We start from the raw sequence: 13,104 nt of genomic DNA on the forward strand, positions 1-13,104 counted from the left end.
GCCTGTAAGCTACATCCAGACCAGCCTGCCAAGCTACATCCAGACCAGCCTGTAAGCTACACGCCACAACACTTTATTAACTTAAAGACAAGTCAGCATTCCACTGAACGAAAGGTCACACAACACAACACAACAGCCCTCCTATCTACGAGAAGGTGACTTACCTCTGAGAAGAATGTCTCCATATTGAACAAAAGCCCCGACCTCCAGTCTCCTTTGTAGTGTGACTCCAGGTAGGCTACCACAGCACAGAGAGGAACATGTACGTCGCGTTATTCCCAAATGCTTTCCATTCGCGAGCTCCGAACAAATAGAAAGTTCGCCTTCTTTTCCCGGCGCGTGTCGTCGCCTTCCGAGCGAGGTGTTGTTCTGGAAGAACCGAGAAGAAACCGCTCGTGCAGGTTTTCCTGTCCCGGGGATAGCCGCCGCTCTGCTGCTGCTGAGTCATTTCAATGGACCCGGCTATTACAGGGGCGGAGCTTGAGGCCCCCAGCGCAGAGTGTGTGTTGTGTGTGTGTGTGTGTGTGTGTGTGTGTGTGTGTGTGTGTGTGTGTGTGTGTGTGTGTGGTGTGTGTGTGTGTGTGTGTGTGTGTGTGTGTGTGTGTGTGTGTGTGTGTGTGTGTGTGTGTGCGTGTGCGTGCGTGCGTGCGTGAGAGAGAGAGAGAGAGAGAGAGAGAGAGAGAGAGAGAGAGAGAGAGCAGGCTAATGCAGCCATTATGAACTGTGTGAGCAGGATTGAAGTGATTTGCATGTACTGCGCGGCCTTGCCTGCCCTATTGGCACGCACAATGTTCTCCCTCCTCTCTCTCTCCTCAGCCAGGAGGCCTCAGACTGAGACATCATCACTGATGACATTACTGATGACATCATCACTGATGACATCATCAATGTCATCAGTGTGTGTCTGTCTCTTGTGTGTGTTTGTGTGTGCCTGTCTGTCTCTTGTGCGTGTGTGTATGTGTGCATCACTGATGATGTTATGGTATTCAAGCGCCATCTTGTGTCCTTTAAAGGATATGACGTTATCACAATCTTTCATTTCACAGGAGAGCATCTACCCCAAAATAAGAGAGAAAAAGCATCTACAAATGCATTTATTATAATTAGACCAAGATAAAAATCATTACATCTCATGTCATGTTTCTTTCTCTGTTAGGGTTTTCAGCCATTTTCTAGGGTTACAAAAACGAATTATGGTAACACTTTACTTGGATAGTCCGCCTACAGATAGTCTACAGTATTAGTAATGTTTCAACAGCTTATTAGTTGACATTCAACAATTCAGCTTTGTCTGTAGATGTTTAACAGATGATCTATAGAGTATATGTGACAATTCATGAACATATCTACATCTTTTCATAATAAATTAGTTGAACTTGAACTATGCACTCAACCTATACTTTACAGATGTTTCACGAATATTCAACAAACAATTTGTAAACCATTTAATATTTGTTGAAGCTTCTAATTATCAGTGATTCGAATTATCAGCTCAGAATAAATTAGAACATGAGCTATGCACTCAACCTTTACAAATGTTCAAAAACCTGCAACGGCAATGGAACCCTGTGGAGCCTGAGCTTTGGGCCTTGAGTGTCTGACTCTAGCCGGCTGACCCTGTTTACATTTTAAAAACTCCGACATTTCACACAACTTTAACACGACATGCACATCAAACTCTTGAGGTAGCCTAGTTCCTGCTCTCGCTCAGAATGTCAAAATATAAGCGATGTGATGTATAGTTTCTGAGATATTAACATTTGTTTGGCATAACTCACACTAGTTTAAGTTGATTAGGTGCACCTGGGCCCGGTGCACTCAGGGAGACCATTTTGTGTCTCTCCCTCCTCCTTGTTTAATGTAGTTTGAGTTTGTGTTGGCTAGTTAGTTTGAGTTGGTTTTAACTAGGGATGCACGATATATCGCCAATCATAATGGATTACTGGAAATAATGACCTTCAGGTGAATGATTAAGCCCTCCGCTGCGCGTCGGGCTCAATCCACCTGTCGGTCATTATTTCGCCAGTAATCACCGGCTCACTATCCATTATCCCGCTTAGAACACGGCCTACAACTAAATCATTCAATAATCTGACAAAAATAATTATTCAAATAGATTTTTTAATAGCGTTTTCAACGGCAAAACGGTTTCATTCGTAATTGGCACACAAGACACCACAGCTGCAACTGGTTGGCCTAATTAGTAGTGTTTGCTGACAAAAAGCTCTTATCAACTGATTAATCCAGGTGTGGCAGAGCAGCGGTCGGTTGTCGAGAAATAATGACCGGTGAATCTTGTTGATTGACCAATCAGAATCGAGTATTCAAGAGAGCCGTGTTCTAAATATATATTATGTATATGTGTGTGTATATATACACATATATGTGATGAAGGTGGCAGCACTCTGGATCTGGAGCAGAAGTGGGACATGATGCCTCCTGCGATGATGCGGTCCATGCTCGTCTCCAGCGCCTGTCCTTGGAACCCCTTCTTGTCTACAGGCACGATGTAGAGGCAGGAAGATGCGATGGCGTCGTTGGCTCGCCCTTTCAGGCTCTTCTGTTCGTAAACTTGTTTGAAGACCTTCTGTCGATGATATTGTTAGGTAGGTTGATGCGGTCGGCCATGGCGGTGATCTCTTTGAAGGCGATAAGCCTGGTCCTCACTCCTCCTCACTCCTCCTCAGCCTGGGGAAAGCAGCAACAGAGGGCCCTCCACACCCTGGAGCCGAATCTGTGCAGCTTCTTAACAGGTCTGAATTCTGCAAGAAAAGTCATTTGAAGTTGAGTCAAATGGTCACCCTGCTCAACATGAGGAAACATACTATGAGGCAGAAATATTAATACATTTGTACAGATCACATTTGGATCTTACTTTTTGGCTTGACCACAGTGGGGGCAGCGGTGGAAGCCCCGTCAGCTGGGCCAGTGGTGGCAGTTGTCATGGCAACATCCATGGTCAGGAAGGCCTCTCTCACACTGCAAGAAATATGACAGTCAATCAATCAATCCATCAATCAATACATCAATCCATCATTCCTATCATCCATCCAGCCCCTGTCCAACCATGTGTTTTGTCTGTTAACAGCGTTCACACCAAGACACACAACAGGCACACACACTGACACACACACTGACACACACACACACACACACACACACACACACACACACACACACACACACACACACACACACACACACACACAACAGGCACACACACTGACACACACACTGACACACACACTGACACACACACACACACACAGGGAGCTGGCAAGAGAAACCACTCTTTACTCTTGTTACCTGCCTTGCTCAACCAAATTGTCACTTTTCATAATTGGTAACATTTTTGAGAACATTTTGAGAGGTCTATTTTTCAATAACAGCAATATTGGATTCTTAACAGCTAGAACAGTCTGGTAAGTTCTGAACATTACATCACTTTGCTGTAATGCAGGCTGCCTTTAAAACAAAGAAAACACTTAGGCCATATCACGATATTACAATATCCAAAATCTAAGACGATATCTAGTCTTATATCATAATATCGATCGATAATATCGATAAAATGCCCAACCCTATTTTGTGATGTTGCTGATGTATAGCATCTTGTGCGTCTTGTGTGTGTGTGTGTGTGTGTGTGTGTGTGTGTGTGTACTGTCAGCGTGGTTGTCCTTCCATCCATACATGTCTTCTCTCTCTGACATTTGAAGGATGTCTGTGTCTGCCTCTCCCTGCCTCTCCCAGGTTTTGGAACAAGGTAATTGCTCCAGGCTGGTGTGTGTGTGTGGAGGGGGGGTTGGGGGCATGTTTAACTCTGCTACCCCAGTGATAGCTGTCACATCCTGGATGCTAGTCGAAAATAAGCCGTGGAGACAGAGATGCCAAGTCCCGCTCGGCTGGAGTCCAGTCTGAGCGGCTCTCTTCACCTCACTGGCCCCTCTCTCTCTGCTCTCTCTCCCCGGGAAGCGGTGCTCCAGCAACCCGCCACTGCGCACAGCCGGCTTGGCGAGGTGAACGCGAGCATTGTGTCCAGTATAACCATTCCCCGACCTGCATTCTCCATTCCACATCAGTGCTGCTGCCTCAGCCTGTCAGTCATGTTGTAACGTGGATACAGGAGAGACTATTTGTTTCGTATTGCAAATAGAACGCAAGACTCACAAGTGTGCAAGGTTTTCTGTGCGTGACGATATTTTTTCGGATGGCAGATAAAAATACGCATACAAAACTTCGGACTGTGTGTAAACTCCGCCTGATATTCAGACTGAAGATCGTTACTGTAACTCATAAACTCATTTCCCCTCTACTCAAGAGGACTGGTCTGGAGCCAGGCTATAAACTCCTTGTTCATGGATCATTTTGATGTTCTGTTGCACCTGTTTTCTTTTGGTAAATGCATGATAGCTGTGGGATATAGGCTATTGGATTTAATTAAATTTTTGTATTCATTGTATTTGCACAAAAAAGCTCTGTCCAGTAGCCTAACCTGGAACACTTTTATTTTGAGATGTGTTTGAGTGAGATGGTCCTACTTCATGCAAATGATAAGAATTGTTCTATGTATCTTAATTTTCAAACAAAGTTACAAAAACGTTTGTGTAAGCTGTCAATTGTTGTTCTTAGAAAGAAAATCAGAATCGGCAAAAATAGGTATCGGCAAGTCAGACTATTCAAAAATCGGAAATGGCCAAGAAAATGGCAATCGGTGCATCTCTAGTTCAAAGGAGCCTGATTTGACTGTCAATCTCACAGTCGAATAGTGGCAACAAGGATCTTTCCATTCTGGCTATCTGGTGCGGAATGTCTCCTTTTATATAGAATTGCTTGGATATATACTGTACTATTGGACAAACAACCAAACAAAAACAATGCATTCAGCTCCTATCATGATAAGCTTAATGACACTGGGGTAAAAAGTTCAAACTCTGTATGTGGTTGCCATATTTTGGAGATGTGTAAGAATCTGCCTTTGCTCTTGTAGTAAATGTTATCCAACGTATGGTAGCACTAGCTTGAGAGTTCAGTCCACCAGTGAACTACAGCTGGGGGATTGGATGCTTTCCAATTTAAAGCTATGCATTTCCTAGCTGCCAACATGGCAAGATCTATGTATTTACTTTGAATGCATTGTTTTTGTTTGGTTGTTTGTCCAATAGTCTTGTTTGTTCTTGGATTATTGTGTTTCTTATGCAGTTTTCTTGTTTTGTTTTGTTGTGTTTTGATGTTCTTCGTGGGGGATATGGGATATGGGATATGATAGCCGGGGCGGCTTTAGCTCAGGAGGTAGAGCGGGTCGGCCAATGATGCAAGGGTTGGTGGTTCGATCCCTGCTCCATCCCAGCTGCTGTCGCTGTGTCCTTGGGCAAGACACCTAACCCTCCTTGCTCCCGATGGTGTGTAGGCACCCTGCGTGGCAGCCTGCCACCATCGGTGTATGAATGGGTGAATGTAGACTATCTACTGATTGTAAAGCGCTTTGGATAAAAGCGCTATATAAATGCAGACCATTTACCATTTACCATAGTCCATGTATGTCGTGTAAATACCTAATGTTCTTTCTTAAAGATAAAAAACAAAACAAAAAAAACGACTAGTCGACTACTAAGCACAGTGTCGACTAGTGGTTTTACTAGTCGACTAGTCTGTGAATGCCCTAGCACACACGTGTGAGTGAGTGATGTGTCAAGTCAGGTCAAGTCATTTATTTGTATAGCACATGTCATACACAGGTGACTGAAGTGCAGAGACAGAAACTCAGCAAGAGGTCTGGGTCATGAACAGTTCAGTGGAGCCATCTAGTGGTGAACCGGGGCTATAGCAAGTAAACAGGGAAGAGCGAGCAACGTTCAAAAAGCATCACATAACAGAAACTTTTTAAGTCACAAGTCACAACTATCTGTTGGAGTGTGTGTGTGTGTGTGTGTGTGTGTGTGTGTGTGTGTGTCACAACTATTTGTTGGTGTGTGTGTGTGTGTGTGTGTGTGTGTGTGTGTGTGTGTGTGTGTGTGTGTGTGTGTATTCGTGCAGAGACTGCTATCACAGTGCTGCAAAATGCAGAAGAGACTTTAAGTGATGGTTCACTGATTGCAATGATTCTGAAAGGCTTGCCGGACTCATTTAAGACTTTTTCCATCCACATTACCCAAAGTGATGAAAAGATCACCTTTGCTGAGTTTAAGACAAAGCTGAGGAGTTATGAGAGCACAGAAAAGTTCAGTGCTGCCAGCTGTGGTGATGACAGTGTGATGAAAGTGAAAGGACGACTCGGCTGTGATGTGCAGCTGACCTGTTACAACTGTGGCCAGAGGGGACATGAAGCCAGAGAGTGTTCTGTGACTTGGCGAGCGTGGGCAGACAGAGATATTTTAACTAAGCCTGTAACTAAAGTCAGGATTGAGAAATGTGCGTGTTTTATGTTTGGTGCAAAGTGTTAAATACTGTATGTAAAAGAAAAAAAAGAGAAAAAAAAATTGTGTCAAAGAAACATTGTCAGTGTTATAGCAAGTGGGGTTGTTAAACTGTTGCACAATGTTGGTGTTCCTGAATGTGCCCTTAACACTGACATCATGTCTTGGTGAGCTACACAGATGCAGCTGATAATCAATAAATGACAGTGGCTTGCTCATGTGAGCAGTTCATGCCAGTCAAACTCAACTGAAGGCTGTGTGTGTTTGTTCTTCCTCCATGTCATGATAAACCGGTATTCCAGTCACCTTTATGATGGCAGCCTCAACAGTCCCTCATGATTCAGTAAGTCACGGGTTGGCTTGGTTCCAGCCTTAAAACTGGTTCTATAAGGATTTTCCTAAATGTCTCTGGAGAAAATGAATGGGCAACTCACTTCTGGGGCTGGAAATGTCAAGGAAAGTCACGTGACTGTTGAGCTCTATTCATGGAGACCCATTCTAATGCCAGGTGTGAACAGACGTACTTAGAGCTGACCACTTGTGATCGGATCACCCAAGACACATGTTAATACCAGGTGTGGACAGGGCCACTGAGAGCAATGCTCTCTTTTTCTTTTCACAGCCACACATCCACACACACACCTGGAAGCTGACCAGTAACAACCACAGTCTGATCTGCTGGCCACTGATCAACTCCACTGGAGCGCTTGCAGTTAAGGGCCTTGCTCAAGGGCACCTTGATGGTGGTAATGAAAGAGGGGCGCGGCTTTTTCACGTTCCCCTCACTGATTTATCCTGCCGGCCCCCGGGATTGAACAGATGACCTTCCACTGCCCCCTACCTGCCAACAGCTGCATCCTCACCACCATAGTGTTGCCATTAAACACCCTCAGTGACAGTGAACCCTCCTGTGTGGATACAGGTAGAGTATTGCCTACCCCACACTACAGGATAATTTGCAAGATTATGGTCAAGATTCCCCCCTCCCGATTTTCTCGGGGGTGCTCCCGATTTGAAGCGCGTCGGGCAGATAATCTTCCCAAAAGATCCTGTAGTGTGTGGGGTTCAAAGATTCACAATCGGGAAGACTGCCTTCCCGATTGTGAATCGTGCATATCTAACATGTTAGATATTTACAACCCGACAGGCGATTGCATCTTGAGCAGAGAGCCAGTAGTAGCTGCGTTTCCATTACAGTTTTTCGCAAAATAATCTGGTCCGCCCGCAGCCCCGCACAGAAACAAAGAACAAGGAAATTGTCCTCGAGGTGAAATACCCGTGCGTCTTTGAACGGGACGGAAAACTAATGCTATACTGCAAAGCATGTAGCCTACACGGAAAAGTGAGTCAAATCAGCAGACGCCCCCTCCTCCACAAGGCACCTGTGCAGACGGTTTTCGCCTGGCCGTGCACAGTAGGCCTACACCCCGAATGGACGCGGCTGTCCGCGCAAATATTAGTTAAACAAATCCTTTCAGTGCAAATGCATTATAAAAACAAAAAATAAGATTTGTTTAGAAAACGAAATGACACAAATGTATTATTATTATTATTATTATTATTATCATTATTACTACTACTACACCCGGTGCGCACACTGTATAGGCATTTTAAAAGTTAACGTCGAGCCCTGCTTCCAAGGTGAATCTTCTGCATAATCTTCTAGTGTGTGGGGTTGCGTTTGAACAGACGCGATTGTGTGTGTGTCCCAAGATTGAAATGTTAAAAAATCGGCTCTCTCTGTCCTGTAGTGTGTGGGGTCTCAAGATTTTTATAATCTTCAAGGATTTGAAAATCCTGTAGTGTGGGGTAGGCATATGTTGAGCCAGCTGTTTTCAAGACAGCAGAGTCACAAAGGGCAAACAGCAGGTGTTTGCCTGGTCATGCCTGACTTGTTACTATAACTCAAGTTGTTCAGTGGAAATCTCTATTTGAAAGGGAACAACAATGTCTGACGCTACCTGATCTGTGGATCCAGGATGAGATGAATCTACAGTATCTCAACAAGCCATTTCACTTTGTATTCAGTCTTCATATCTGTGTTTTCCCCCACTAGGAAATACATGATACATGTTCACTTGATCGTCTGGTAAAACGGTTAAATTTAGTAGTACCATTTATGGCTCAATTCCACCACATTTTACAGCCCTGCACAGCCCGTCACCACTCGGGCCAGCTCATAGCATCACAGCATGTTGGGCGGGTGTTACAGTGTACATGGGCAAATGTGACAATCGACCAGGAGAATGGATATCACTTTGTTGTTAGTCAAAACTCACAAGCGCTGCACGAGGGACGGGCGCGAGGGACGGGGGTTGCGCTAGAGTGAAGCCTCTACCCCCGCGGCCTCTCACCAGGCAAAACCGCGGCTTCACCAAGCGCCTGCGGCCTAGCGGAGCCGACGCAGCATTGAACTACACAAGCGCTTCAGAGCAGCGGACTTTTGGACAATTGAAACCACCGCGCCGATTTTATTTCACCAGAGGCGAAGGAAGCGACACAAAAGACTGATGGAAAAGCATAACAGAAGAGAAGGTAAGCCCCCCACTAAACTCGTATGCAGCGCTGCATTGACAGTCAGTAGGATAGAGAGTAAACACGATTCTGCTTGACCAATCAGTCGTCTACAATGTTTTCACGTCACCGTATGAACCCGGGTTGGCAGAATAGAACCCCGACGAGGCAGGGACCAAAAGTAGCACGGCTCAGCCTCAAATCTAACCGGGCTGGGCCGGTTTATACCGGTGGGATGAGACCATTTATCGAGTCGAGCGGAGCGGGACCGCGCTACTAGCTGCGGTGGAATTGGGCCTTTAGGTTAAGGTTAGGGGACGAAAAGGATTTGCTTAAGGTTAGAGTAAGGTTGTGGCCTGCTGTCAGGGTTAAATCCATTTTTAAATGTCCCTCCCAGTCTGGTCCTTAGCTTCCCCCCCTTGTCCTCACCTTGTCTCCCAGGTAGGTCTTGGGCGCGTGCCAGTGGAGGTCCTGGTAGACGTCCGGCACGTCGCTGAGGTCTACCTCCACCAGGTCCTGACCGGGATACACGGCCACCGGCACCTCCTGCCTGTCCGCTCCCAGCAACACCCAGCCCGTCATGTCCTTGATCTGAGGAGAGGAGGGGGGAGAGGTGGAGTGGACAGAAGAGATGACAGCAGACATGAGAGAGATGGTGAAAACCTAACTGCCATCAGCAATCAATGAACCAACCAATCAACCAATCAATCAATGGTTTGATGAAGGGCTCCCAGCAGTACAGTACCTCTGTGCAGCGCATATGGGAGTTGCGACAGCGTGTGTGCGTTTGTGTGTGCGTGTGTATGTGTGCGTGTGCATGTGCGTGTGTGTGTGCGTGTGCATGTGTGTGTGTGTGTGTGTGTGTGTGTGTGCATGTGCGTGTAATCCTAACCCTGAGTCAGGGAGGGGCTAATACTAATACTTAGACAGTAGGAGTCAGGGAGGAGCTAGTACTAATACTGAAGCCACTTCTTAACATGCAGTGGAATCCGTATTATAACCCGCTCCTAGCCGGTTGGCCTGCATGTTAAACAACAATTAGCCGGCCTACGCGCACTCCCGCGAGTCCGTATCTTATTCACCTCGCTCGCCGGTGTAAGATCCGGATTAGCGCAAAAGGAGCTGCAGTTAAACAGTGGCAGGTCATTATCCTCAGTTTATCACTAGTTTTTCCGCCCCTGTATGTTGAGTGTTGGTGAAAAATAAAAATATAGCAGACGTTTTCGTTAGTGTAGAGCGCCGTTTAAAAGCCACACAAGCAGCATCAGTCCCGCCGGCCAGCGCTGGACCCGCTGTGAGGAAACACACAGGAGGAAACTGAAATGTCATAACAGACATCCCTTGCTAGGGCAGTCCTTTTTTTTTATCGAGATCATGCAACGACAAGTAGCCTACTTCAGGCCAGCAAGACAGCAGGAAAGAAACAGAAGCGTGCCTGCCGCCGTCAAAAGCGAAAGCGACCCGACGTAGGCTGTCAATTTAGCGGAGGTAAAAAGCCTTTTTACCTACTCGGGCGAATCAATCAATCAATCAATGGCTCGCGCTCGGTTCTATGATGAGGAGATGAATCAAAATGCTTACCACAAATAAAGCCACATGGGAGCCGAGAACCAGTGCAGGAGAGCTGCTGCACAGGTGCCAGGTGAGTGGGAGAGATTAAGGTGCCTACGTAGCCTATTGCTGGAGATTCAAGTTGTGCGCTGTCGCACTTATTACTTTTAGCTAACGCTACGTTGTTATTTCATCAAGGCAATGTCCAGAAGATATGGGTTCATGAGTTTCTGCAAATGCAGATAGATAGGCTACAGTAGGAGCATGCATGCATGCATGTTGTCTGTTTCAATAACGAAAGTCTCCTTTACCGAGAACGACGTGCCGACCAATTAAATATTCTTGCTGCGAAATCGGCCTCTTAATGACAACACTGGAATAAATATGATCGACTACGACTATAGAGGCTATAAATAATAGACTATAGAGAAATAAATGGATTCAAAACGTTTATTTAGGAAACATAGTGGCCGGTAAATATTCGATAGGACCGGAATTTTGGAACATTACCGGCTGCACTGGCCGTCTGGGAAAATGTCTAGCGGAATCCCTGGTTTGGTTACAAATTCGCTAAAGCTGTTTCCTATCACATTACTTGTGTTTGATACATGCTATCGCGCCCCCCCCCCCCCCCGCCCACTGGCAGAAAAAACGGCTCATATCCAGTTGTTTCTTAACAAAGACCCCTCATGTTTAGAAAGGCAAAACCTGAAAATATCCTGCTCTATCTAGCCTGACATGATCCAGATAACATGTTTAAAAGGCACTTGATTGACAAGCAAAACAGTTGCCGCCCCCTGGTGTAAACCATCAGCCTTTCACTTTGACAGGTGACCTGTCAATCCCATCCCACGTTTATGTTTATGATTCATGGCACTACACTGATGTGGCTCATGGTTCGGTATTTAGAAGCTCTTATCCAGAGTAAGCTGCAGCATGATAGGCCTACATGCAGTGGACGACTGACCCAATTATAACTATTTATTCGTCTACCCAGGCAGAAACCCCTCAAAGAACTCTATAGCCACTTCTTAACATGCAGTGGAATCCGTATTATAACCCGCTCCTAGCCGGTTGGCCTGCATGTTAAACAACAATTAGCCGGCCTACGCGCAACTCCCCCCCCCCCCCCCCCCCCATATCCAGTTGTTTCTTAACAAAGACCCCTCATGTTTAGAAAGGCAAAACCTGAAAATATCCTGCTCTGTCTAGCCTGACATGATCCAGATAACATGTTTAAAAGGCACTTTAGACAGCAGGAGTCGTAGATGCTAGTCACTCAGCTACACACACACAAGTAACCTGCGCCAGTTGGCGGGGAGTGCGCCAGGTGACTTACGGTTAAAAACAGGGTCAAGTGTGGAAAACAAGGACCACTTTTTCTCTCTCTCTCTCTTGGCCACAATGGATTATGGGATGAGTAGTTCCTTCACTCTTAAAATATTATGTTTTTCAATGTCCCCCTCTGAATCTAATGTTTTATGGTCATGATTCTGGCTGGTTGGATTGGTTCTCTTTGGTTCTCTCTCTCTCTCTCTCTCTCTCTCTCTCTCTCTCTCTCTCTCTCTCTCTCTCTCTCTCTCTCTCTCTCTCTCTCTCTCTCTCTCTCTCTCTCTCTCTCTCTCTCTCTCTCTCTCTCTCTCTCTCTCTCTCTCTCTCTCTGCTTAATAGAAAAATCCCTCTTTTTATGACAGAGATTCTAATCTCGGTGGGACTAACCTAATAATAACTAACCTTAAGAAATACAATAACCTCATAAATGATCATTCTGAAGACATTAAATTAACAATTTATCGTTCTTTATTTCCTATCATTAATCTTCATGCAGTATTTTCTCATTGCAGTTATGATTTTCCAGTCAAAGTCTCAACCCATCTCAACAGGTGTGCTCCATCATGCTCAAAAGAAAGAAAGTGTGAGGCTAGGCATGGGTCGATTTCCGGTTTTACCGGTTCGGTTCGGTATACGAGCCCAAACCGGTTTGATCACGTGCAAACCGAAAAAACCTAAAAAAAAAAAAAAAAAAAAAAATTTTTTTTTTTTTTTTGCCAGTTTATTCTGATTGCACTATTGTTCGTATTAGCCTCTTCTCAAGTTGCACTAGTAGGCAAAAGTCTTATTTTGTTTATTATGTTGATGTTTGAAGAAAAGTTAAGCTGAATAGTTATGAGAAATAAAAACAGTGTGTTGTTACAGTTAAAAGGTTCTGCTTATTTGTATTCAGTGTTCGTGCTGGTTGGCAGCATACCAGCTTAGAGGTGCATTATCGCCACCAACTGCAGCCGCTTTGATACGTTTTTTTGGGGAATATCGAACCGGTTTCAAAATGTTCAAACCGACCCATGCCTAGGCCCTATATTGTGTGAATTTGTGAGTTTTGAAGTTTAGAAGGCAGCTCAGCTGTAAGCCAATCCATTCTGATTGCACTGCTTGTGTTTTTATTAGCCTTTTTCTCAAGTTGCACTATAGGCAGAAGTCTTATTTCATTTATTATTTTGATGTTTAGAAGAAAAGTTGAGCTGAATAGTTATGAGAAATAAATACAGGGTGTGTTTGTTACACAGGTGTCCTGCTTCTTTTTATTCAGTATCATTGCTGGTTGACAATACCAGCTTAGAGGTGTATT

The 13,104-nt window shown here is 45.0% G+C and overlaps 1 protein-coding gene across 1 annotated transcript in view; it reads right to left on the reverse strand.

Annotated features, from left to right (window-relative positions):
• Positions 1-2,399: 2,399 nt before the first annotated feature.
• Positions 2,400-13,104, reverse strand: part of LOC310793396 (carbamoyl-phosphate synthase [ammonia], mitochondrial-like) — a 28,722-nt gene continuing 18,017 nt past the window's right edge. The window contains exons 10-12 of the mRNA XM_083655210.1: positions 9,357-9,518; positions 2,876-2,979; positions 2,400-2,762 (exon numbers count right to left, since the gene is read on the reverse strand). Of these exons, the coding sequence (XP_083511336.1) occupies positions 2,917-2,979; positions 9,357-9,518 (225 nt within the window). The 3' untranslated portion in view covers positions 2,400-2,762; positions 2,876-2,916. The remainder of the gene's footprint in view (positions 2,763-2,875; positions 2,980-9,356; positions 9,519-13,104) is intronic.

This window comes from Poromitra crassiceps (genome assembly GCF_964638095.1).
Source record: "Poromitra crassiceps genome assembly, chromosome: 18".
In the NCBI taxonomy this organism is placed as follows: domain Eukaryota; kingdom Metazoa; phylum Chordata; class Actinopteri; order Beryciformes; family Melamphaidae; genus Poromitra; species Poromitra crassiceps.